Source organism: Canis aureus, chromosome 2, assembly GCF_053574225.1.
Source record: "Canis aureus isolate CA01 chromosome 2, VMU_Caureus_v.1.0, whole genome shotgun sequence".
In the NCBI taxonomy this organism is placed as follows: domain Eukaryota; kingdom Metazoa; phylum Chordata; class Mammalia; order Carnivora; family Canidae; genus Canis; species Canis aureus.
In genome coordinates, this window is record NC_135612.1 from 12,940,226 (window position 1) to 12,967,934 (window position 27,709).

The 27,709-nt window shown below is 40.8% G+C and overlaps 3 protein-coding genes across 3 annotated transcripts in view; 1 reads left to right on the plus strand and 2 right to left on the minus strand.

The window, feature by feature from the left end:
* LIX1 (limb and CNS expressed 1) overlaps window positions 1-9,532 on the plus strand; it is a 61,610-nt gene extending 52,078 nt beyond the window's left edge. Inside the window, exon 6 of the mRNA XM_077863652.1 lies at window positions 8,985-9,532. Within this exon, the coding sequence (XP_077719778.1) occupies window positions 8,985-9,110 (126 nt within the window). The 3' untranslated portion in view covers window positions 9,111-9,532. The remainder of the gene's footprint in view (window positions 1-8,984) is intronic.
* Window positions 640-27,520, minus strand: LOC144292789 (2'-5'-oligoadenylate synthase 1-like). Its single transcript, XM_077863622.1, has 8 exons — window positions 27,362-27,520; window positions 25,833-26,019; window positions 22,844-23,034; window positions 20,175-20,335; window positions 15,617-15,741; window positions 10,735-10,924; window positions 7,569-7,778; window positions 640-7,066 (listed from the first exon to the last, which is right to left on the minus strand). Exons 1-8 carry the CDS (start codon window positions 27,518-27,520, stop codon window positions 6,910-6,912), a joined length of 1,380 nt encoding a protein of 459 aa, XP_077719748.1. The 3' UTR covers window positions 640-6,909.
* The window catches only part of LNPEP (leucyl and cystinyl aminopeptidase), a 108,889-nt gene continuing 108,590 nt past the window's right edge, over window positions 27,411-27,709 (minus strand). Inside the window, exon 17 of the mRNA XM_077863575.1 lies at window positions 27,411-27,550. Coding sequence (XP_077719701.1) covers window positions 27,538-27,550 — 13 coding nt within the window. The 3' untranslated portion in view covers window positions 27,411-27,537. The remainder of the gene's footprint in view (window positions 27,551-27,709) is intronic.

Below are 27,709 nucleotides of genomic sequence, written 5' to 3' on the forward strand. Positions count from 1 at the left end.
ACACAGTTTTTTCAATGTAAAACAAGATTTCCTTTTCTTCATGTTTAAGCAAGTGCAAACTGTTTCCTGAAGGCTAAAACCACTATATTTACATTGAAGTTCACAGATAGTTTAACTTCATATCTAAATGTGCAGATGTAATCGTCACTCCTTAAGTTCCCATGAAAATTATGTATACTGATCATGTATTTTGGAAGTAGGCATGAGTGTAAAAAATTAATTTCATATATTATATCTCTCACATTAGGGGAAAATTTAGTTTCATATCTGTCCTAATCAAATGGCTAAAGGTAATACTATATAGTATTAGATAAACTTAAAAATATTGTTTTAACAAATGTCACATTCCTATCTATAATGAGGCTAAATGTCACCTGGAATAAAACTGTATTCCCTTATAATCCCAAAGAGGTATTAGAATTAATATTTGTAAGCTGAATAAATTTTAAAATTAAGGAAGCTTTCTACTTAAAGTAATTTTGTCATAAAGTCATCACTTTTTTTTTTTTTAAGTCATCACTTTTTAATCATTTCCCATGCTAGGTATGTTTAAAGTAGGTACATCTTTGCTGCATTTGCAGACTTTGACAATGTCCACTTCAGGCTGGCACCATCTAATTAGATATAGGAACCAGAATCAGCTGGGAAAATACTTAAATTTATTCTCTACCTTACAATCAGAAAAGTGCACAATTGTGTAAACTAAAAGCAGAAGTTCTCCCTTGGCCCATGGCAGTTTTTTCCAGCTGGCCCAAACTGCCTACTCTTTCTGGAAGGGTACGGAACCTACAGAAAAAGAAACAAAAGTCAGAATCTTTGCTGTTGCTGGGCCCTTTGATGCTCATTAATAGCAAAATCAATGCCAGCTAAGACAAAAGGGCTGTCAGTACATCACTTAAGCATTTATAACTCTGGACGCAAGAAAAGCCAGGTTGAAAAGTAAAGAAGATTATTATTATTTTTCCTTTTCTGTATCTTGTTCTCCACACAGACACACCGTGTTGAAAAGGATTAGAGTGGAGGATTTTCTATTTAAATACATGGATCTCTGAGTCCTAAACTTTTGTGGTTATAACTCTTTTGAGAATCTGATGAAAGTCATGATCTTTTCCTAGGAAAATAGAGTGAAGTATATACATTCAAATTTGCACAGTTTCAGAGAGTTTGTGGACTTCTCCAAAGCACATGGATTGCTCTGTCCAAGAACCTCCAGTTTAGAACTCTTAATTTTGAGCACAGACTTACTGTCTCTTAAACTTTTCAGCAGGGATCCAAGCGAGTTCAGACACTAGCCCCATGTAGCCCATCTCTAAGATAAATGTCTAAATGCCATCATCCTTACATACAGAATTGTACTGCATTTTAACAAGAGATAGTTTAATTTTCACAAAATCCAAATGTACCAAAATGTTATGAAAAAGCCACTTAAAGCAAACTGGTCACTAAATGTGTGTGAACCTATCAGAATATTACCAATTTAATGAAGTCATTGTTCCTCTAATGATCAGAATTTGGTTCAAAAGCTATAGTCCACTGATATATTTTCTGCTAAACTCATTCAGTTAGTTACCTCTAGAAAAGGAGAAGAAAGAAATCACAGATATTCCTGAAATGCCGTACCTACATCAACTTTGAACTGATCATTAATGTCTCAGGAAAAAAGAGAAAGAAAGCATAAATATCTAATACTTCCCTGTTTCTTTGGGGAGAAACTTTTGAAGCTAGCAGTATTGATGTAGTTGACTTTATCTCTGAAATGCTTTAGAGAATTCTGAGCTATATCATGCCATACTTTTCTTTCTTTCCAAAGAACTGAAGAAGTCAGATGAAGAATATTTCCATTATCCTTGACTACATTTACAAGTAAACACTATTCAAGATATTATCACTTATATATTGTTGATACTTTTTTGTTTTGCCTTACAGAAATGCAGATATTTTCTTCTTTGGTATCTATGGTGTTAAAGAGTGAATATTGTTTTTAGCCAGGGCTCTTCGGAACATGAAAATCATTTTCTCTACCACAGTGGTTCTCAACTTTGGCTACACATTAGAAATACCCAAAGAGCTTGAAAAAAATGCTAAATGTCTAAACTATATCCAGACCAATGAAATCAAACTCTCTGGAAATGGGGCCCAGGCATCAGTATTTCTTAAAACTCCTTGGGTCATTTCAATGTGCAACAAGGTTTGAGAATGTCTGCTCGACCCAGGAAGGTCTGGCTCTTAGGTCCTTGGCCTAACCAGTGGGAGCTATTACTCCACTTGGTCTTGGCCCCAATTCATATGTTGAGCTAGGTGGGACCAAAATCTTTTGCTTGAGCAACAGGCTTTCCTAGAGCCCAGAGCTAAAGCAGGGCAAGCACATTCATGTGTGTGTGTAAGTACTTATAAGTATACTTACACTAAGTATGCTATATCTTAGCAGTATAGATATATACTTAGCAGTATAGTATATACTTATACTTACACTAAGTATGCTATATCTTAGCAGTATAGACAGATTCTGCCCCAGGGTCCAGGCTTGCTTTCTCAAGCATGATACATGAAATATCCATACCAGAATCATCTGGGGTACTCATTTAAAAATACAAGTTCCTGGGCCACAGCCTAGACCTGCTGACCAAATTACAGGAGAAGGTCTGGATGATTTACCAGGTGTTTCTGATCAGACTTAAATTTGAGCTCTTTTGGCCTGAAGCTACCTAACACATCCTTTGGTGGGCAGCACAGCTCTGCCCCTTTGGACCTAACCACCTCTTGTGGTAGAGTGCAGAAAGGAATAAAGGAGAGAAGGGAATGTTGCCTCTCTACCCTTTTTGGAAGCTGGAAAAAAACAGAAGGGGCAAAGAGATATGGCTTTTTTCTACCAAAAGAGTAGCTTCCACCCTTTTATCACTTTGGCCTTAACATTTGGAATTACTTCTAATCCCTTTACTAGAGACCTTGGAAAGATCTTTTAGCTCATGGTTAAAGTTGCTCCTTTAAACCTGACTAAACCCTGGTAGCACATTGTACCTTGGAACAAAGTAGGTTGTGGGAAAGGTAAGCAGAAACTCCTTGAGAGCTGTTGACTTGCCAGTGGTTTGCAAGTGAAAATCCAAGATTGTTATCTATTTATAGCAGTTCCCAATTTTAGCAACAATTACGTACCATAAATACATTTTAAGTCAGTTGTTCAACCTTGAGGGTGCATTTCTCTATAGAACAAGGTCATAAATGGTGGCAAGTTTCCCAAATGAGCCTATATAAGCAGTAGGGTATCCCCAAACATTGATCTATGGGACCTCATACATCCTCTAGGTTGTGAGTGGGCAGGGGACAGTAGAACAAGGGCAGCTGTGGGTCTAAGGCATAGTATTGATAACTCCCCCGGGGCATATTTCGCACTCACAAACTGGATCTCCAGGCTCTTTATTTTCTCTTTGTGCCCCCCATAGAGTACCTTGCCAATACCCTACCCACTGCCATCACTTGTTGCTTCTTCCTTTTTTTAAAAAAAAAGATTTTATTTATTTATTCATGAGAGACACAGAGAGAGAGGCAGAGACATAGGTGGAGGGAGAAGCAGGCTCCCTCTGGGGAGCCCAATGCAGGACTCGGTCCCAGACCCCTGGGATCACGACCTGAGCCAAAGGCAGATGCTCAACCACTGAGCCACCCAGGCGTCCCAACTTGCTGCTTTTCCGATCATGGTTTCTTCTACTTGCTGATGTACTGAACAAAAGGTAACTTTTTCCTGCCTTCTTACAAACTGAAAATTTCTAAGTTGGTATCACTAGAGAAACAGGAATATTTGTGTGACCTGAAAATGGCAGCTACTAAGCTTCTCTGCAGACTGTTTTCAGTGTGTAGAGAAGTGAGGAAAGGCACAGGCACCAAAAGCAGGACTACACTGAGCACAGTAGCCACGGAGCCTGTCCCATGCACCCATACTCCTATGGTTTCCTGCTTCTTTGGTGTTCTCATTAGGTTCCACACGACACTGCCCTATCCTGATCACAGCTGCCCCATAACTGGCCAGTGATTCTGGGTAATCTAGCTCAAAACTCCAAACTGGACTGATCAGTCTGTCTTCTCAGGAATGTGAACTAAGAAACATGAAAGGAATTTGCAGGTTGAGTTAGGAGGGGAAGTTGGAAGTCATGTTCATGAGACCATGTTCTATGGTCTGTGCAAACTGAAGTGAGGAGGAAGAAGAAACAAGGAGTTAGTAGAGAAAGCTGCTCAGTAGAAAGAGGAGACACTAATGGGTGCAGAGAGCAGATGCAAAGAGAGGCAGAGAGGCAAGGAGAAGGTAAAAGCGTGAAGCCCATGAGGGGATGGCAAGAGCTGCTGGCCAAAGTGCCCTGCAAAAAATTTTCTTATGGTTTTATCTGAGTGGATCACATACCTTGTAGCCCAAGACAACGGACCCTATTCATTCAGAGCAAAATCACACAATATTATTCTGGACTTTTTATCTTCAGAGAAGACCCAAAAAACCAACATGAGGAAGAGCCTCTTCAAGTGATAAAAATGCTGCTGAGAAAAGTAAGTCTAGAACTGGTTGGTGACAGAGTTAACATTTTCCCCACTCACTGCCCCTCCCACTCCACTGTGAGGTCTCACAGTAGTCAGGAGTCCTTCAAACTATTAAATAAATTTATGTGTTACGTGTTGATCATCCTGCCCTTGCTCTCCTGCATAGAAATTCCTGTGTTCTCGTGTTCTACAGGAGGTATGATCACAGAAGCAAAACAGGACTCTATTTCGAAAAAGATAGAATTCATAACATCAAATAACTTGTTCTCTTAAAAAATTAATTACCTCAGGAAGCTAATAACGAGCTCTGACAATGCTCAAGAATATAGCCTTTGCCAAAGACATTCCAGTCTTGGACTTGTCTTTGGAAATGGTCCTCTGAATCCATGTGAACAAAGGAAGAAGAAAAGCAGTGTCTTTTGTTGGCTGAAAGCTCCTTGCCGTCCTGAACTGACTAGTTTATTTTAGCATCTGGACTATTAGATCAAATATTTAGCAGGTGCTGAGTGAATGTTTCTTGAGTAGAATTTGTTATCAGTGGGTTGGTGCCTTCCTTACTCCTTGATGATGAGTTAATTCATTCACCAGACCTGGTTTTTGTCCTACTGGACTAGTCAAGGACTCACTTGGTTGTAAGGTAGAAACCCAAATCAAACCTACTAGGCAAAAGGGGAATTTATTGGCTTGTGACACAAGAGTTTCTGCTCCAGGGACATCTGTATCCAGGAGCACAAACCAGGACTTGGTCTCTCTCGTGACAATGATGTGTACATATGCGCATCTATGTGTATTATTCCTCATTTCTCAAAGCAGCTTCCTTTTATGTTGGCCCTGTTTTTAGGCAGGCTGTCCCCTTGGAGCAGCAAGATAGTGACCAGCAGTTTCACACTTCCCTCATAGCAGCAGAAGAAATTCTCTTCCAGCAGTTCACATCCAAATCCCAGAACCGAGCACTATAGTGGTGTTTTAGTTCGATCAATCCCTGTGCCATTCCCGAGTCACACATCTGTCCCCCTAGAACCTGTGGTCAATTCATCCCACCTAAACAACATAGGCCTAGTAGAGAAGGAGGGAAATATGGGTTCAGTTACCAAAGTGAGGAGAAATGACCATTTCCCAGGTCATTTAAAAAGTATTTCCCTTGAGAGGCTTCAGAGGCAGAATGAATAGAAGAAATGCAGTCTCTCCAACCATGAATTGGGGAGAAGGATTCTGGGTAGACAAAAAAAATAACAGATGCCCACTCTGAATACATTGTACCATTTCCAAAAGTCAAAAGCACCCTCAAAGGACAAATTTTGTCACCATTAAGGATGTTCAAAAGAACATTCCCCCCTGAGGGGAAGTCGAAAAGTGTTTCCAGACCAATCACATCACTGTAATAAGCATACAAGTTCTGTGAGGACTCGCCTGAAGGGGCCAATACTCATTTATATGTAAGCGTTCTTGTCATGTGGAGAAGCCTAATCACTCGCATTAATCTGCAGTCACACTTCATACATCTTCCATGCTGATGAATTGTTGCCATGCAAGTGAGTCAGGAAATTTCCTCTGGTCTATTTCTGGTGGGCCCTGGCTTTCATTATCAGTGGCTACTAATGCTACTTAATAGAAAAGAAAACAGTTGATAGCACCAAATGAAAATAGTTGTGGCAAAGCTGGACAGTTCATAGCCTGGGTACTTTATTTGCCCCTCCTTATGACTGAGCCCCTTGCAACCCTTAAGAATGGCTCCACTCTGACCCATGCATTGTGACATAGGCAGTCATAAAATGATTTTGGAAACAGTTTATTCTGAGGCAACCCATGGTGTTTCTTCCAGATATTTCCATGTTTCCAGGTAGTGATTTGTTAGTTTATGTCTAGAAGTGAATAGGCTGTACTTAGTGCAAGCAGGTTTTCATGGGGAAATTTTGAAAACACAGGAGTCTCAGTGAAATACCAGACCACACGGAGAGTTGAAAAGTCAACCTGAAACCATAATGAATTAAAACTAAAAAAAAGGGGAGTGATTTTACCCTTTCAGTTAATCTTCTCTGAAAGGACCTGGGAATTTTATTTATTTATTCACTGTGGCTACTTAGATTTTTTAAAATGTGTTTTGGCCACAAGGCCACCAAAGCAAATAAATCCAAAAAAAAAAAAAAAAAAAAAGGAAAGGAGAGGAGGCTCCAATTCTCCTAAAGGCTGAAGTGGATTGGTTTATCCTAAATGATGACTCTCATCGATATGTTTGTTAAAGACTGGGTCACTAAGGTAGTCAATTAGAGCTAAGACAAGCTTCCCTCATACTGCCTTTCCTCCAGAGCACTCTAACCGGGAATATGTTTTGCATTCTTTTTATTTTCTTCATGGAAATCCAAGGACAGTAGCTCCTTATCCAGTTTACCAGTTGTTTGTGAAAAGCCAAGGGGGCTCAGCCCTCACTCTGCTGAAAAGAGGCTTCAGTAGGCTATGTCTTGCCACCAGAGCAACTTCGTCCCAGGCATTGCAGGTGTCACACACGTTGACAGTAGGGTTGGCAGGGTCTAAAATGAACGGCCTAAAATAAAACAGAACAAAACACAAAACTATCCATGTCTGAACTCAGTTTTGATTTGTTGCATAGTGAGAAAAGGGAATGTCAGAGTTCAAGAAGGAACTTGGTGCAGAAAAGGATTCTGTGAAGGGTGGAAGCAAGTCCACGGAGGGCTAATATCTATCAGAAAACAGCATCTTGCTTCTGTTCCCCAAACTCTGACTCCCTCTCATTTTTCCTCTTTACCTTTTACCTTGGGAGGCATTTCCTCCCTGCTTTCAGCCTTCAATTTTCTCTTCGTTTGCCATGTGTATCCACATTTGATTCATTCTACTCAAATTCCTCATAATTCACACTTGAGAATTAAAGTTCTGTGAGAAGTAATCAAAGGGAATTGGTTTTGTGCCAATTAAGGCCTTCTCATTTTACAGTGAATCACAATAGAGCTATCTCTGCTCTGGATTTTCTTTTTTGATGGCAAACGTGCTTCTTCTATCTTCAGGGCATAGGAAAGATAAATAGTTACCTTGTGTGTTTCTGGTTCACCTTTACAAAAATGGGAAACTTGGGATGGTAGTGTCTGTGCCAAACAACATCAATTTCTGCATATCGAACCAGAAGTTTGAGGACTGCCCTCATTCCCTGCACCAGGCTGAAGAGCAGGGGCTTTCCTGCCAGTTCCCAGATGTGAATGGTGAGGAGCTCCACTGTGTAGGATGAGGGAAGTCTCCGGAACCTAGAGACACAGAATGAAGGACTGTCTGCTTCCCTTAACCCAGAGGATGAAGACAGATTTATCCACTTACGAGAAAAATTTAAGCTCAACAGGCAATTTACAGAAGAAGAAATCCTATTTCCAATCTCACTGTTGATCAAACAATAATTTTTCCACCAATCAGATGGGCAAAATATAAAGAGGTATAATATCCAACACTGGTGAGTTCGTGAGAAAATAAACATACTCTATTGGTGAGACTATAAATTAATACAGTCTTTTTTGTAAATTAATGCAGTCAAACTCTATTTGAATTTGATATGTTCCATCCCTTTCAATAGCATTTTCCATTTCTATTCCTTCTGTAGAAAATGTGACTAGCCTGACTTGACCACACACTGGATTTTGAAGACTTAGATTTAAAAAAAGGAAAATACTCATTATTACTTTTTATATTGATTGTATGTTGAAATGATAATATTTGGGGTATAGTGAGCTAAATATATTATTAAAATTAATTTCATCTATTACTTCTTACCTTTCTAATGTAGCTACCAGAATATCTAATATTGCATATGTAGTTTGATTTGAACCACAGCAGTGATCTGTGCTGTGCAGTCATTAAAAGAAAGTAGATCTCTAAGATATAAAAAGATACAGGTTAAATGAAAAAACAATTTTCATAGTGATACACAAACTGCAAACCCTTTGTATTTTTTTAAAAAAAAACAAGCATATGTAAAAAAACAAATTTGGCAAAATATGTCCTAAACATTGTTAGAATTTTTTTACATTAATTTTTAAATTAATTTTTTTAATTAAAAATTTTTTTTCTTACATTAATTTTTTTAAATTGTAGTTTATGTACATCAGGGAAAAATAAAATAAAAACTAAAGCTGAGGGTTAAAAACAAACTCATGGGAGGAAAGAAAAAACAGGAAAAAACAGTTTCAGGATTTCATGTTGGTTGCTATCCAAATATGTATTTTTGTTACCCTGGCATTCATTAGCCATAGTAATCTCTTTTGAGGATACGTTGCAAAATCAAGCAGTTTTTTCCCTAATAGAATGGAGACATTTTCTTACTATCACTATTGGTCATTTGTTTTTACTTCAGTAAAGGAAATAGGAAAAACTAAAATTAGACGAAATATTTTATCCTGGTAATGGGACAGCAAGCTAGATTTCAACTGATCAATAATTCATTTCTTGCAATACTTCCTTAGGGGTTGACAACAACAAACACCAGACCTCAAATCCATCTCCACTTGAACCAGCTGATACTCCCATGTGCCAAAAGCAAGCCACGGTTGAAAACCACTCAAGCAGGAGATGCTCTTCATATTTCATGAGAGTAAATTTAACGGGGGAGAAAGACATTTTACGGCATGTTTACATGTGTACTTACATATCTCTGATACGTGTTCACACTATCCTGGGTTCTATTTTAGCCATTTGACATTGTTTCATTTAACCTCTTCCAGGTATTACAATTCTCCCAAATTTGCCTTGAATAGTATTTCATCATGGTTGGTGTGTGCAAGTTTATTTGCTCTTCAGGGGCATTTTTGTTGTTCCCAGTTTTCCTTACCTTAGGCAGCACTATTCTGAACATATTTACACAAATTCCTTTTTTAAATGTGATTTATTTTCTTTAAGGTTAGTTCTCTAGGTATTTCTCAATTCTTTTTTTAAACTTATATTTTATGTACTCTTTCTTTATGACATATTTTTAATGTCATAAATGGCCTCAACTCTTTTTTTGTAACTGAGTAATAAATAAACTTTTTTTTTTTTACTTTTTACTGTCACTTTTTCATATAAGGGAATTACCTTGACAAATGGTTTGAATATTTTAAAATCCTTAACACATAATAAATGTTTAATACAACATTACCAGATTACTTTCCCAAAATAGAAAACCAATTACCATATTATAACATATGTGGTCCAATTTCCCCACAATACCACCTTTTCAAGTCTTAGAATTATTGTTCTGCTATATTAATAGATAAGTTTATTTTTGCAGACCTATAAATGGTCTCCATTAAAAAAAAAAAAAGTGTTAGATTTCAAAACCAGTCCTGTTATCCAACCACGGATCTACTTAGGTAGGAAGCTTTATTTCTTTGTTCTTCTGTTCTATTTTTTAATAATACATTTTTACTCAACCAAATAAGAAAAAAACATATAGAATGTTTAAAGATGTTTAGATACAGGAGGTAATTATATCGAAGTACTATATGTTTTTGCAAAGTGACTAATGATTTCAATGGTAAACAGAAAAATACAGAGTATAGAGTGTGTGCGATTCAGATGAACAAATCAGGATTATTAGCAACTTTATACAAAGACAAAGAAGACATAATCCTTGTAGAAAGTGCCATATATAAGTATCTTATAGTAAAATCCCTGTCTCTGCTATTTCTGCCAAGTGGAGAGTTCATTTCTACTTCTTTATCAAAAGTTTATCGTTAAATACTCAAACGAGTCCCTGAGTCTCCCTCCCATCCCTTCATCCTAAATTTGAGCTTGTTCCTACCAAAGGCAAGGAAAGATACAAGAACACGGGCGTATCAACTTGTGAGGATCCCCCCTTCTCTGAAAGACAACTCTGCCTCTGACTGAACTGGCCGCAGGCAGAAGGAACAACTGGAGCTCCAACGGTAAACATCCCATTCAAACATGCTAGTAGTTCCCCTGAGCTTTTCCCTGCGCCTTCGTTCTTTGCGCCAATCCATCTGGTTATGCCACTGAATGTGTTTGTTTCTGTTCTCTGGTTCCTACCAAACCATTATATTGTTTTGGAATAACGTAATATAGATGTTCCTATTCTGGACATTGCTTTCTCTCTCTCTCCCCGTATATTCCCTCTCCTGTGCCTACCAAGGAAAGAGGTAGGGCCTAGAAATATAAAGGAAGGAAAAGGATCTGAAACGAGGAAGCTCCCATGGTGCCCGTGTGCTGGCTACATACTTGTTTTCCTCCGTGGAGTTGGCAAAGGATGTCCTGAACCAGTGTACCATTAAACGAATGAGCTCCTTGACCCTCATCACAGATGCCTTGACAAAATCCACTTGGTATGGCAAGAGGGCCAAGGCCCACAGCTGTGCCATTTCACTGTCGTGACAGAGGTACAGTTGGCGGTAAAGGTGAAGTCTCAAATCTGTGAAAACCAAGGAACAAAGACAGTTGTGAGACTTTGCTCCCTCCTCTCTTTTCTTGGTTCCCCTGATACAAAGGAGCTCTGATCAATTAGACCTTGGTCAGTTAAAACAAAGCAGTTGTTTTCTTTTTAGGAAAGCTGTTCCAGTTTACCCAAGTAATTAAAAGAGAAAGCTTCAAACATCATGACGCTGGAGCAGTTCGAATGGAGCAAACTCTGGTACAAGAAAATCTAATGAGGCAGATTTTCTGTCTATTCATGGAGGAAGTTTATTTCCCAGAAGCAGATTTCATTACCTTATGCAAATATCATCCCCATGTAAACTAAATATCACCAGGATCTCTGGAAATAACTTCCATAGTCCCCCTTGGTTAATATCTAAATTGTTCCTATTCGTATACGTTCTTGCAGAAGAGATCCTGCCACCCGGATGCTGGAGGAAATTTATTATATTTATCAAGGTAGAGATGATTTAAAAGATGTATTTATATCAAATTTAAAACAAATAATCCACTTCAGTTAGTGATATACTAATGAGGAAGGAAGACTAGACTAAGTTGGCAAGACTGTTCAAATAATTATTCATGGCTTAATACTACAATCCCCTAAAACATCACCTCGGATTGTGCTTATTCTATTTGTACGAAATATAAATATTTAGTATCTTTCATCGTAATCTATTTAAATTTTCCCAATTCAACACAATTATAAGTTCTAATATGAATTTATTTTGGACAGCCCTTATAAGTACCTATCCTTTTGCCCAACTAAATTGTCACACCATGACACACTTGTTAATCGTGGCAAATTTTGAATCTACAATTCGTAAAGTTAACTGCCCAGTAACTTTATTTTACTTATAAAATACATTTTACAAAAAAATTAAACACTTATATATAGTTTGATCTGGATTCCTAATTTCAAGCATATCTCTACAGTCTTTTTATACTGGTCCAGCCGTTGAGGGCCAAATCAGAGATATAATAGTGGGTTGATTATCAACAGGTTAGAAAGTAAAATCGAATTTCTATGATAGATATAAACAAATAGAGTTATATATGGAAAGTACTCTTACCAAGGCATATTATAAAAAATCTATTCTAGTCCTAAACTTACTTTTTTTTTTTTTTTTAGTCCTAAACTTTCCCAGCAACAGTCTATTGAACTATTAAAAAGACCTTTCAGTTTTACTGGGAGGCTCTCTGCCTTTCTTAGCAATCAGACTTGGACAGAAACTCCGATTTATGATGATAAAGACAATAATTCAACTCAAATTTTGGTACTCAATAGGCATGTCAGGTATTGGTGACCTACTCTATCTGATAAGATGCCATGGCTGACCCAGGGATTATCTACTCAAAGCCACTACTATATCAACATTTCCTCTCCCTCAAAGTTCTTCACTGGCAGGAACCCAAGTTAGTGATCTCTAACTCATTTTTGAGGCTTATGAATTTTTGTTTCTACTCTGTGTGATTTAGGCGAGTTTATTAAGCTTCATTTTATCATCATCATATCATCACCATCACTTGTAAAGCAGGAAGACTTAGCTCCCTTGCTTTGAATCAGGTACTCTTCTAAGTGCTTTATAATTATTAACACATTTACTCTTTTACATCTCTGAGATACAGGAACTATTATTCTCTCCAGCTTACAAATGAGGAAATAGAGTCAGAGAGGTTAAGTAGATTCCTCGAAGTCAGCATGGCTGGAGTGTTAAGTCATCTGTTGTCACCCTATCGCCCTCTATTGCAGGTTAGACCTGAGCCCAAATGCTTCCTAACTGGTGGCTAATTCAAGTGGTCCTCAGACTTTAATGAGTACAGGAATCATGTGGGGATCTTTGGAAACCAAGTTTCTGATTTAGCAGGTCTGGGATGGAGCCCAAGATTCTGTATGTCTAGCAAGTTCCCAGGTGACACTGGTAGTGCTGATCTGTGAACGATATCTGAAGCAGGAATGTTGTCAATCACAGTCTTATCAGATCTCATGGCCCTGGGCTGCTCTGTGGCACATGGGTCATGCTGTTAATTGTCCAGCACATATGCAAGATGTGCCGGCAATAACCTCAGGACGTCTGTGAAGATTTTGATCATCTGAGTCTCGCTCTGACAATTAGTAGCAACATTTAGTTGCCCACAGAAATTCCTTGGAATCCTAGGACTTGTCTGAGTTGCTGGATTGTTGTTGTCCTGTAAAACCCACTTCCCATCATCAGGGGAGAGAAGCAGGACTACATAATAATTCTAGGATTTTTCAATTCATTTCACACAGCTGTGCTCAAGAACTTAGGGGACTCAGAAGCCAGTGTAAAAATATGCTTTGGCTCCTCTGGGAGACATTTTCACTCGAGAGCTACTGATATAGCCTCAAATCCTCAAGACAATTACCAGGAGCTGCTGTTGGCTAACAATTGTGCTTTTGAAGTCTGTGCAGGCACACATACGAAAGAAAGCATTTGCACAAATATGAGAGCTTCATGAGCCTATACAAGACTTAAGGAGAAAAAAAAAAAGACTTAAGGAGATAGAGTTATCTGTTTTTTAATATTCATTGTGCCAAGCATGTTATCACATGACTTCAAACCATTGCTAATTCTTGCAACTATCTCTGTTTTATAGATGAAAAACTGAGGCTTGAAAGTTTCAGAGTTACTTGGCTCATGAATCTCTTCTCTATAATATATGAGCTCCAGAAGAACAAAAATCTTGAACTCTCATCTAATTCATTGTAAGTAACTAAGAGCACATGGTAGATATTCCACAAATAATAGTCGAATGAGATAAATGAAAAAATCAATGAAAATATTTAAGATGTCCTACTAAGCTATAAGCGGATCACTGGTCACGTGTTGGCTCACTAGCTGCAATGGCATTTTCAGTTCCAAGCTATTGACTCAAAAAGAAGACATATATAAATGTTTCTAGTCAAGCAAAACCCTAGACTCAACTCCCAATTTCTCTGGAGAATATATATACATCTACATAAATCACTTAGTCATCTGAGACTCTGCTTGGGCTACTATAACAAAATACCACAGACCAGTTGGCTTAAACATAGAAATTTATTCTCTCACAGTTCTAGAAGCTGAGAAGTCCAAGATCAAGGTGCTGGTAGATTCGATTCCTGGTGATAGGTCTCTTCCTGGCTTGCAATTAGCAGCCTTCTTGCATGGCCCAGAGAGGAAGCTCTGGGGTCTCCTCTTCTTCTAAGGGCTCTAATCCCATCATGGGGGTCCTAGCCCCATGACCTCATCTCAAGCTGACTACCTCCCCAAGGCCTCTCCTCATAATACCGTCACACTGGGGGTTAGGCCTTCCACACGTGAATTTAGAGGGGCCCATAACAGGGCCTTCATCTTCTTGCCTAATGGAGATACTCTGTTCTCCCTTTTTATGTGTATGACTAAATTTTATATTTCATATCTCATTCCAGATACCACAACACCTTAGGGATAAAAACAACCTCGACAACGGCCATAACGATGTCATTCTATGACTCTGTTCTTCTCATTTCACATTTCTTTAGGGAGTTCCCTCAAATTCCTCCCCTATCTAAGATGCCCCCTTCGACTCTCTCACACGTGCTTGCAGACTCTTTACCACATGCTATTTGCCATTACCATCTTCTCCGCCATCGTTTGTGCTGTCTGGTGTCTTCTGTGGCTGCTGTTACCAAAAGCATCGATGATCCTACCAAAACCAGCAGTACCATCAGGGGTGGCCATGCCTGCCAAAGTCACAACTGTTTCTGCCAGTACCAGGAAAGTTAGAGCATCGAGGAGGGGGGCTTGTTCTTGCATCTTCACAAGTCCGAGTGAGGGTGCCTCTCAGCTGCTCAGGCCTTCTGGATGCCCTCCTTGCTCACACAATCACCTCTGAGCTGTACTCCGCCACTCAGGCTGCAAAGCTGCGTCTGCCATAGCAGACAGCCAGGATGCAGCTCTTCTGGTGTTCACTCAAAAAAAATTTTTTTGAAATCTTTCTCTAAGAGACAGAGGCATGGGTCCATTGGTGCTGAGTCCACTGGTGCTGAGTCCTCTCTCTTCAATACTGATCTGAAGTTGGACCGAAGTTCTGTTTCTAATCCATCTTTCCCACTGGGGGAGACTCGTTTACCCTCCTGAGTCCACCAGATTGTGGCTGAATCCTGGTGCAAATTTTACTTAGGCTCAAATAAGGATTCCCACTACAAGAAGCAGCTCCTTGCAGGCATGCCCATACTTCTTTTGCACTCTTTCTCTACTCCATCATACTGACAAATAGTTAGTCCTTAATCACAGTTTTTTTTTTTTTTTAGATCTTATTTATTTATTCATGAGAGACAGAGACAGAGAGAGAGGCAGAGACACAGGCAGAAGGAGAAGCAGGCCCCATGCAGAGAGCCCGATGCAGGACTCGATCCCGGGTCTCCAGGATCACACCCTGGGCCAAAGACAGGTGCTCAACCACTGAGCCACCCAGGGATCCCAATCACAGTTCTTAAATTAAAAACTGGCAGCATACAGATGCATGGTGCTTACGTGTTATAGAAAAGTGGCTCCTAAAAACACTACATGTTCCAGTTCTGCTATAGGCAGTCTGGTTCCCTGTCTAAGGGCTCTAATCCCATCATGGATTAGACAACCTGAAAGACAACCTGAATAAGCAGCCATTTGAAGGCTTCCTGTGGAACAAAACAAATACATCCTACCTGTGGAGGGGGCAGGCCCCAGGACGTCACAGCAGGCCATGATCTCAAAGGAATGACTGTGAAGACCTTCCGTACATAAAAAATTAAATCTTAAAGACAATGATGCTCTCTTTCCCATTAGGATCCTTAAAAAAGGAACATGATGTGGCATGAGAAATAAAAGAGAAAAAAGAAAACACAAGATGATTTTCAACCATCCTTCCTCTTACTCTAGCTCTGCTACTCTCTTGGCTATTTCTTGAATATTCCAGAAATGTTCCCTCCTCAGGGTCTTCGCAATTGCTGCTCCTATACCTAGAATACGCTCCTCAAAGATAACCCACGTGGATTCAGCCCTGGCTTTATTCAGGCCTCCACTGCCCCATCTGGCCTTACCTGCCCATCCTTTAAAACAGGAGCTCCCTCCTGTTCCCTGCCCCCTTACCCTGCTTTATGTTTCTTCATGGCATTTGGTTACCACTTGGAATTATATTTTTTGCTTATTTCGCTCACACTGGGATGTTAGTTGAACAAAGGCAGGAGCTGTGTATGCTTTGTTCACTGCCCTGTCCCTAGTATCTGACACATAGTAGGTGATTAACAAGTAATTGTTAAATGAATTATTATCTGAATATGGATTGGAGTACAAGATATTGCTAATCACGAATATGATTAAGCAAAATAGTTTGAAAGAAATCAGACTTCGACTTCCTGGTATAAAGGAGTTATTTATAAGAGGCTGAGCCTCGTTAAGTACAACTAAAGGGGCACCTGGGTGGCTCAGTCAGTTAAGTGTCTGCCTTCGGCTTAGGTCATGATCCCAGGTCCTGGGATCGAACCCCACGTTGGGCTCCCTGCTCAACAAGGAGTCTGTCTCTCCCTCTGCCACTCCCCCTGCTTGTGCTCTTGATCTCTCTCTCAAATAAATAAATAAAAATCTTAAAAAAAAAAAAAAAGAACAACTAGAAAATTAGATTCTAAAAACCATGCATAAGCATATTTGAGAGGCACCAGGGAGTTGATGAAGCTGGGGAAGCTGAGGTCCCATGAGGGTGGGGGCATCAGATCTCGGAGAGTTGGATAGATATTCTGTTGGTTTCTTTCTGGGGACATATGACATACACTGACCTGGGGAACAGACAAGAGGCTGAAGACACGGATTTCATGTGGCCAAAGAGAAGCTGCTGGTATTAAAGAAACCAGCCAAACTCTGTCAAGCTCATGGGGCTGCCACGACGTTAAGAGACTTGGAGGCCACAGTCCTGATGAAAAGGGAAGGATGGAGAGCTGAACCTGAAATATGACCTTTTCCCTTAAAACATCTGCTGAATTCTGAAGATGTCTGAGACAAGTATGGTTCAGGAAACAAAGCAGGATGTCTTGAAGATGTGAATGGGAGTGTTGACAGTCTTTCCGGGGTGAACAACATGGTTTATGGTTCAGCCTCAAGGGCTGAGGAGACAAGGCCTAGGGGGAGTCCCTCTGGTGAACATACTAGGGCTGTACCAGTATGTTCGAAATACCTGGGGATCCTTAAGAACTAGGATGCTCTCGCCTCCAGACACTTTTTTTTTTTTTTTTTTTAACGGATATGAGGTGCGACGTGAGTAATCAGCTCTTATTCTCGCCAATTGTTGAAGAAAGAAAGCGTAAACCCTCTTTGGAAAAAGAACATCAGCTGAAGCCTCTAGGATTTTGTATGCACAGTGTCCTGGCTTGAATCTTAAGAAATCACTAGAAATGCCAAGAGACAGGGCTATGGGAGACATGGCCAGACGTATGTCAAGTTTACTCTTGAGAATACGAGAGAGCTTAAATGAAGTATTAAATCCATCGAGGAGTTCAGTGTTCTAGAATGGGTCAAGGTTAATGAGAATGTCAGTGCTACTTTACAGGCACCTTACTGTCCAATGAGTATCCCAACGGATTCTTGCTAACGTTATTAGATGAAACGAGGCATGAGTCCTAGCAGTGCCCGTTCACGAGCCCTCAGGTGGTATTACTAGCCATTCCTACTCTTCCAACCCAGTCCACGAATATGTCTTGGCTTGTCCACGTCTTATCAGGACAACTCCACGTCCTGCCATGTGGTGCCAAAAGACTATTTCCCAGAGGAGAGCCTGAAGATGCTCTGACTGGATAATAAAACGAAACAGGGATCCTTGTTTCCAAGACCTCTAAATCAAAGCAATAAGAGATAATGGGGAGAAATCCCCGTCATAACCATAACCACTATAGGCACGACACATTTTACAGCACTGTCTCCTTTAAAAACTGAGAGTATGTTTTCCCACTGTGGTTTTTAAATAATAAACACACTGATGTGTAAAGAGAGGAGCACAGTTCCTCTGGCGTGTAAATGATTTCCAGTACCTTGGGCTTATTGGCCAGGTCTCCTGAGATTTCATTCACCAGCAGGGCCTCGCAAATGACTGACACAGAACAGTTGCTGTTACTGGTAGGTTAAGACATGGACGAGTTTCAAAGGAAAAGAAAGAGTTTTTTTCTCACATCCATCTCTCACAATAAAGGAACTGAATAGCTTTTAAAATAACAGCAACAAACAATATATCACCGAAAACCAGGCATCAACTGAAACAATAAACCCTACCCTCTCCGTGGGTGGGAGTCAAAACCAACTGTCAGACCCACATATCTGCTTCTTTTCCACGTTTAATTTAATTTTCCCTTCACATGGATTGCGGTATGGTCTTGGTTGCTCTGGGTGGGGGAGAAGAAAGCCTGACAAAGCGCCTGCTGTGTACAGATGTCAGCACAGGACAACACCCTGGACAATGGGCCTCCTTCCCTGCCTTCACAGTCCCTCCTGGGCTTGCCTCTAAGACTCAGCCCTTAGCAAACATGCTCCTTTTCAGCCATGGGAACCATTCTGAGAGACAAAACGTGGGATAAAATAGATTCTAGGCTGAATTAAAACAATCCATCCCTGGAAAAACCACTCGGGGTAAGAGAAAATGAACAGGCACTTGACAGGTGCAAAGGAAAGATGGTGGTTACCTGGGAATTCAGTTCAACTTTAAAGGATTTCAATTAAACTATTTAATGAGTTGAAAGAACAGAAGGAACACAGATGAGAAAATGAGTTCGCTTGTTTTTAGTTGGGAACAATTAGAGCAAATGAACCAAGGTTTTCAGGGCTATTATTTTTTCATGGGTTTTACTTCAAAACTCATTCTGGAAATCTAAACAGACCTTCCAGGACTGTTTTTTTCCAGGACCAAGGGCACCTGAGATATGGAGGAGGGGGAAAAGCTTTAGGGGGAGCGCGTCCATAAGGTTCTTTGAAGCTGTGTGGGCAAGGAGTAGAGAAAAAAGACCTAACAATGAAAAACAAATATTTTGATTCCAAATAAGGTCACCATGAAAAGGATATAGCCTAACTCTTATTTTTAATGTGTCTTTAGAGTACATTAACGTTCTGTTTTGATAAATAATAATAACAATGGTATAATGTACCCCATAGTTTACAAATTTAATGGGGAAAACTTGGAAGAAGCAATGGGTAAAATGAAAAACACATTCTCCCATTTCTCCTTTCTGTTTTCTTTTGTCTTAAAGGTGGTCTTTCTCCATCCTAAGTGTAATCGCATGTGAAACTCCATCATTTCCCTTTCTGCCTTTCCAACCCAATGGACTTCATTATAGTCACCATTATGCCATTCATCTGACGTCTTTTGCTAACTGCCACAATTTAGTAGGTGCTTGGTATTCCTGAAGGTAGTATTTTTCAATAAAAGACACATTCAAGCTACTTCTCTATACTCAGTTGAAGCAAGGGCTCGGTAATGAATCAATTATTTAAATTAAGAAACAGTTCTGGGACATTGTTTTAAATCATTGATCTTATTTTTGAATTCTAGTGGCACACAGCTTGGTCTATTTTTCTCAGGAAAAAAATATTTTCTTCATTTTACAACAGAGATATTTGCATTTTTCTTCATCCACAATTCACTAGACTGAAAAAAATAACAGAAGATGTAAAAATGAAATAGAAAAATAAATAACAATATGTCGAGGCTTTTTAATTTCTTTTTCTCTTTCTGAAACTTACCAAAAAAAAAAAAAACCCAAAAAAACACCAAAAAACCAGGCCTGATTAGTTCAACATTTGGAGCAAAGACATATTGTGTTTAATGTCAGCAAAGCCACATCAGCAAGAGACCCCGGGATATCGCTGAAGGGAATGTTTATCAGACAAACGTGTCTCAAAGACTCTTGGTACTTGGGGGCACCTTGCCCACCCCTTCCTGTTTGCATTCCTCAGAGTCAGATTTCAGCTAAGGGGATGGAAATTAAATAAAGGTGCGTTGGAGAAGACATAATTAGTCCTTAAATCATGGGATCTCAAATTCATGAACTTTCATTGAAAGTTTAGCTAGAAGTCTTTAAAAAAAATGCCTCTGGGGCAACCTCTCCAGGTTTGCTCCCAAGAATTTAATGTTAGCATACACAAGTAATTATTACCCAATAATGCCCTTTTGTGCCAGGCTAAGAGTTTCCCTTAGCTGACTTTCCACCTGTGGAATAAAAGAATTCACAGGAACACCTTCACCCAAACCTGTTTCCACGTGAAGTTTGCTTCAAGTTTTCTCTCAGAGCGTCCAACCCTTCTCTCAGTTGTTTCTTGCAATGGTTCACATTGGCAAACACATCACTGAGCAACACGACGTCGATCTCAGAGCGTCCTTGGGTATCGGTCCCCTTTACATAAGAACCACCCTGTAGAAGACGAACGATACAACGTGGGTAAGACCTCAACTAACCTTGAGGAAAGCACAGATTTCAAGTTGTAGCATTATACGGTCAATTAACATTGTGGGGGACACCTGGGTGGCTCAGTGGTTGAGCATCTGCCTTTGGTCCAGGGCATGATCCTGGAGTCCCAGGATCGAGTCCCACATCGGGCTCCCTGCATGGAGCCTGTTTCTCCCTCTGCCTGTGTCTCTGCCTCTCTCTGTGTGTCTCTCATGAATAAATAAATAAAGTCTTTAAAAAAAAACTTAAAAAAATTTAACATTGTGGAATAGCTTTTATGTGCTGTTTAATGCTCCTCACCCTGAAAAAAGAAAAGGACAGGAGAAGGAGAAAGCAATCTATCACACGGTCTACTGAGAACTTAGGTCCAGCTATGAACAAGAAAGCATGATTTGCAGAAAAAGCCTGAAAATCCTTAAGACTCAGAGCCACAAGTTCTCAGACTCTTCTTGAAAGCCACTGGACTGGAAGGAACCTACTGGCGCAGGAATCAAATTCACCACCGCACAGCCCGCAGCTCACGCGTGGGCAGGCGTCCCAGGCCCACTGCCCTAACACAAACCCCGCCTGGGACAGTCAGAACCATCAGGGACCGATGGATGCTCTGGTGGACGTTAGTTTGCTGGGTTTCTGATTAGATCTTGGATGATTTTACTAAAGTGTTCTGTAAGTAGAATTAATAAGAATCTACTTCAGATCTCCTGCTAAATGTAATTTTATAAAAGTCAAAACTCAAAGTAATTAACACTACATTGTTGCCTTCCTTAGCACCCAAGGAAAACTCTGGGCTGCAGGTTCCCAAAGGAATCTCTTCACTGGTAAGAGAAACCTGTGACCTGCGATTTGGGTAAAAGCAACCTGTCAAAGGGAGACGGTGACACATGAAGGGACAATGCAATTTCATGCGACATTAGAAACCATTCCAAAGCTTGGCTCCAAAGTCCTTCTGTTTCTGCTAGTCACAAGGACTAGCTAACACGAGGGTGTCTCGGGCCCCGTGGGCTCCCCCCAACTTAACTCCATTCTTAACACGGTTCGCACTAGAGCAACTAATTTATGAAACGTACTTCCCGTCAGAAATCATAGTGACAAAGGAATATGAGAAATGTAGTTTTTAGCATCCTTAACCTGAGAGCTCTCAATACGCTAATGTACACGCACTGTCGATCTCCAAGAGCAGAGTGAAGGGCACAACAATTCTGCAACTTGATCGTTGGCCCTTGTTTTCGGCCCGTCATGCGGGATGGGACTAGAACTGCTGGCTCCCAGTTTCCAGCTCTGTGCCTGCACCTTATATCTGTAGAGGAAAATACATAGTTTCATGTCCAGGCTTTCCCATAGCTAGCCTAAGGAGGAATTTAATCATACTCATAAGTCCTATTTGCTAGAGAGTTACATTAAAAGATCATTTTTGGCCTTTAATAAATTTTGCTTTAACACCAACCTATGGCCTAAAGATGATTTTATAACAATTATATGTGCATCCGGGGGCATCTTTTAAAATATTAAAAATTTTTCTTAAGGAATGTCCATATCTGACATGGAGTCCAACTCAGGACCCCGAGATTAAGAGTCTCATGCTCCACCCACTGAGCCAGCCGGGCACCCCGATGTGTGCATTTTTCAATGAAGGAGTGGAAAAATTATTGGAATAAAATGCCCTCAGAACTGCCCTGGATTTTTTTTTTTAAGATGTCATTTATTTATTCATGAAAGACACAGAGAGAGAGAGAGGCAGAGACAGGCAGAGGCAGAAGCAGGCTCCATGCAGGGAGCCTGACGTGGGACTCGATCCTGGGACTCCAGGATCACGCCCTGGGCCAAAGGCAGGCGCTAAACCGCTGAGCCACCCAGGGATCCCTGCCCTGGATTTTTTCTCTAGACACTGATTAGAGAGTATACACTGATGGTATTAATGTTAAAAATAATAATAATGGGGGGAACCCACACCGTCATTGTTACTTGGATTCCTTTCCTGTGTTCAGGCCATTTTTCTGCAAGGAATGTCCTGTGCTCTTGTGGACAACCATTCCTGGACACACCGCGTGGTCTTTAAGTTGACAGGGAGCCCATCAGCGCAGCACCTAATTATTTCCACAGGCGGACTGCTCAGGCATGAAACAGGGCCCTGGGGGACAGGCTCACCCCTTGGCCTGAAATTCCCTTAAGCTTTTACAAATATCGGTCAAGTGTGAGCCAATCCCTAGGCCCTGCCAACGTAAAGGCACTTTCATCCCTTGGGCAAAAACTGCCAATCTTAATGGGCTCCAGGTGTCCCACGGCTGAGTGCCTGTCCCGCCAACCTGAGGCCTACCCTGGCATTTCCAAGGGCTCCCTGGAGGCCGTGTCACCCCACGCAGGAGGCACGCTGGCCTTTGAGCATGTGCCCTTGCCCGGTTGATGCGCTTAGCTCCGGGGGGAGGGACGGTCCCTGGGCTGTGTGTCCGGCGGGGGGGCCGGGGCTCAGCTCACCTGGATCACCCGGGAGGCGGGCACCGGGAAGCAGGCCCGCAGCAGCTGGAGCAGGGCCCCGACCTCGGCCACGCAGGCGGCCCTCAGAGCACCCGGGGCTGGGCGGATATTTTCATCTGCGAATCTCTGCAGCTCCTGAGGACTCTTACACTCCAGCATATTCTGAGGGGAAAATCCTATAGACATTTGGGCTGCATAGAGACATGATCAGTATTTGGCATACACTGCACAGAAATGATGTGTGTCTAAGGCAAGAATCCAATTTTAAAATATATTTTTAAAGATTTTATTTATTTACTCACCAGAGACACTGAGAGAGGCAGAGACACAGGCAGAGGGAGAAGCAGGCCCCATGCAGGGAGCCCGATGTGGGACTTGATCCCGGGACTCCAGGATCACGCCCTGGGCCAAAGGCAGGCTCTAAACCGCTGAGCCACCCAGGGATCCCCAAGAATCCAATTTTATATGCAAATTATGTCTAGTTAATCACCAGGACTACCTCATTGTGGTAACAGGGAGACTGACTCTGCGGGGAGGGCATCAAGCAGAGAACCTTCGGTGCCAGGGAGCAAACTTCACTCCCTGCAGATTAGCTGACATTTAACCCCTGGTCCCTGTAGAGAAATGGCTGAATTTCTCAGAAAACACATATTCCAACATTCGTATGTGAAGGAAAAAAAAACTTTGCTCCAATTTACTAAATTGTTTCAAGTTCCGAAATGAAAAACAGGTATGTTAACAAGTTTCAACAGAATGATCCCAGGGTAGAGAACTCCACATTAAACCATCTATTAAAAGGTGCGAAACTGTCAGCTTGAAGGCCGTGTTGTGCCTCAGAGTGTTTGGTTTGGCCTGCACAGTGCTTTCAAAAAGAAAAGACTGAGCCAACATCTAGAAATCAGGAGATAGTACATTTAAAAAACAAAACAAAACAGGGACATCGGGGATCCCTGGGTGGCTCAGCGGTTCAGCACCTGCGTTCGGCCCAGGGCATGATCCTGGAGACCCAGGATTGAGTCCCGCATCGGGCTCCCTGCATGGGGCCTGCTTCTCCCTCTGTTTCTCTCTCTCTCTCTCTCTCTCTGTGTTTATCATGAATAAATAAACAAGTATATATATAAAAAAAAAAACAGGGATGTCATAGCTGTGTGTTTGGTTGGAGCCAGAAGAGCTGATGAGACTGACCACATCCTCCACGAGAAGGAAGTAAGTAACTGAATTGCCAGGTTCAGTGAAAGGGGCATGTGAACCAAACTGATGATAGACAGATTAGCAGAAGAGGCACACAAATATTACCGGTGTTAACATTTTTTTTTTTATATATATGCAGAGGCTTCTTTACAGAAAAGAAATGAAAACTCAAAGTAGCTGTGAGACCTGGGGGCTTGTATACCACTTATGCAAAGGACAATAAATGGTGGAGAAGTGTTTCGACAAAGGGAAGGGGGCTGGAGCCTTCGAAGGCCAATGGACTGTGGGAAGGTGACCAGGAAACATACAGGGGGAACTAATGAAAGATAAAGGTCATGAAGGTTTGTTTATAACAACTCATGTGCCGTCTCTAGGCCTCCAAGGAGAAAGGCTACCCTCCTCATCCCAGGCCAGGAGAGCGGGAGCCTGGCTGGCTTGCTCTCACGCAGGGAGAGCGGGGTGTTCTTGCTTTTACTGTTTCTCAACTGCCTCACCTCCAAATAATCAGTACACCAAAGTGGCATAATTTGGGGTGGCATATCTGGAGCCGCTTCAACAGCAAAGAAACTTCCATCATTTCTGCATTGGATGGACCAGGGGAAAAAAAAATCCTTCAGTATCTGCAATCACAAAGTAGCCCTCATTCAGGTTTATACAACCAATTCATAGTAGCACTGAAAATTAATTTTAGATTGGCCTCTGGCTGGAGAACTCAAATGCCTTAAAGAATTCGCTAATTCTCTCTTGGAACGAACTTTATTTTTTTTTTTTTCTTGGAACGAACTTTCAAGCATATATAGAACATTCACAAGAATGGAATGTATACTCAGCTATAGATAAAACTCAGCTCATATCAGAGAACTAATATCCCACGGATTACGTTCTCTGGCACCGTGCGATTAAATGAGAAGTCGGTAATAAAAATACCTAAAAATATACCATGCTTTAAGAAATTTTAAGAAATACATTCTTTAAATAAAGCATGGCTCACAGAAGAAATCATAACAGAAATCAGAACATACTCAGAACTAATCAGTAACAAGAAATTTTATTTTATTTTATTTTATTTTATTTTATTTTATTTATTTATTTATTTATTTATTTTTTTTTTTTTTTTAAAGAAATTTTATATCAATGCTCAAGGAATACATGGCCCCTGTTTATCAATTAAGCCAAGTTGATAGATTCTTGTGATGTGTTGTGGTTTGGGTTTTTTTTTTTTTTTTTTTTTTTGACACTCTGATTCGTTTGCTTGAAACATAACATCCAATTTGTATACTACTGTCTTTTGGGAAAGTTCATCAACAAATAATTACTTTTCCGTGACATCCCTGTATCCAGAACCAATTATTATTTCCTGGAAAAATTTTTATTTTAATAAAGACTGTCATAGAGCAGCAGTTAGTTTAGAGGTCAGACCACAAATATGAGAACAAAAGGTATAAGATCCTAGTTTCGTGGTTATTTTTGACATGGATGGACCCTAACCTGACTCGCACGTGAATTCCTGACACTTTCACTTTTGACTGCAAGCCCACAGAATCCTGCTGTGTTGTCTCTTTGAATGACACCCTGACTTCCCAGCTTCTTCCTCAAATTTGGCTTTGCAAAATTATTCCTCGGCCCTGCCACCCCAAGAGCATGCAGTCTCCATCTCCATCCCCTTCCTTCTCTATTTCCTGTCCCTAGAAACACCCCTTGAAGCCTTGCACTGAGGGAAAACCAAAGTATGGTTTCTATGTTACGTAAATATACACAGAGGGAAAGAGCCAGGTGTCTTTTTTTTTTTTTTTTTTACCTCTTTTATTGGCTGTGAAGTGATGCTCTTGTATTTCATGGTTCTTCCGACTAAAGACTGTTCCAAAGTGCCTAGAACACATCCTGCAGGTTTTTGATATCTCTGTAGCCATATGCTTTATATTCCTTTCTTCTAGATTTTCCCAGTTGAGCTTGTGTCTCTCCATGGCTGACCTGTCATATACAGACTGAGAAAAAGAAACATAACATAGGAATTACAAGAGCTATTTGATAGACCTCCTCGTCTTCATTTGGCTTCTCACTAAATGCTCCCATTCAGGAGCAGAGGGATTCTCATTCTACGTCTCCGAAGCACAGCAGGGCCCATTTGTTCTTTTGTTGTTGTTGTTTTGTTTTTTTTTTTGTTTTTGTTTTTGTTTTTGTTTTTGTTTTTGTTTTTGTTTTCCAGTATTGATTTGCCTATTTTATTAGTGCTGGTATGTTTTTTTTGCTTGTTTGTTTGTACACATTATTTTATTTTTTAGTTTTTAGTTTTTTTTATTGGAGTTCAATTTGCCGACATATAGAATAACACCCAGTGCTCATCCCATCAAGTGCCCCCCTCAGTGCCTGTCACCCAGTCACCCCCACCCCCTACCCACCTCCCCTTCCACCACCCCTAGTTCGTTTCCCAGAGTTAGGAGTCTCTCATGTTCTGTCGCCCTTTCTGGTATTTCCCACTCATTTTTTCCTCCTTTCCCCTTTATTCCCTTTCACTATCTTTTATATATTTGTTCTTTTGATATGGGTAGAACCCCGCTGTAGATGAATAAATGAACCATGAGAACCACGGTGCTGAAAAAGAGATACAATTTTTTTTAAAGCACTAGGTTTTGTTTTATAAAATCAGAAGAAGGAAATCTTGGCTCTTTTTCTGACATTGACTATTGGAGGCTTTGGGCAAATCATTTAACCTCATTGGGTCTCTGCTCCCTCATTTGTGAAAGGGGTGGGGGGAAGTCCAGTACTCGACCTCCAAGGTTACAATGGAAGTAGAAGTTCTAGGGTTGTGAGAATCCTCTCACTTCACAAGCATTTTGGAATAATGATTAAACCAGAGCAGCTGCCCTGGATCCAACACTTGTGCCCAGTGAACTCTGCTGAGCATCCCCAGGGGCAGCCTTCAGAGCAGGGACTGAGACACACAGCTCAGCAGCCGCATCCCACCGTCCGGCCTATGACTGCAGGTTTGTCCTCGTTTTTGGTTTTTTGTCAATAAATCTCCACGAAGAGAGTAAAACAAAAAACAAAAAACAAAAAAACAACAAATAAAAGGGACACCTGGGTGGCTCAGCGGTTTAGCACCGCCTTCAGCCCAGGGTGTGATCCTGGAGACCAGGGATCGAGTCCCGTGTCGGGCTCCCTGCATGGAGCCTGCTTCTCCCTCTGCCTGGGTCTCTGCCTCTCTCTCTCTCTCTCTGAATAAATAAATAAAATCTTAAAAAAAAATAAAAAAAAAAAGAAAGCATAGGTGTTTTAGAAAAAGTGGAGCAAAACCCCAAGTCTCCCCCTACGTTCCCCGACTTGTACCTTACTGTGATCTTGCAGGTTTTCCCTGAGGACTTCTTGGCCACATTTTTCACAGGGAGCTTTTCCAAAATGCTTCTGTCGAAAGTGATACTTCAGAGCCTTGCAGCTGACAAAATCACTCCCACAGCACTCACATTTATAGCATTTAAGAGCCCACATCCTTTCCCAATGAAGTATTAGATTTGGATCCTACTGATGACAAAAACAAAAAAGCATAAGCCCTTTGAAGAAAACCTAGCCCCTCGCAGTTAACTGGCATACAGACAGCGCTTCGAGTGCACTTGCTAATCTGCACTCAGTCCCATGAATATCTTCTAAGAAATTTATCCCCCACTCAAATCAAACACA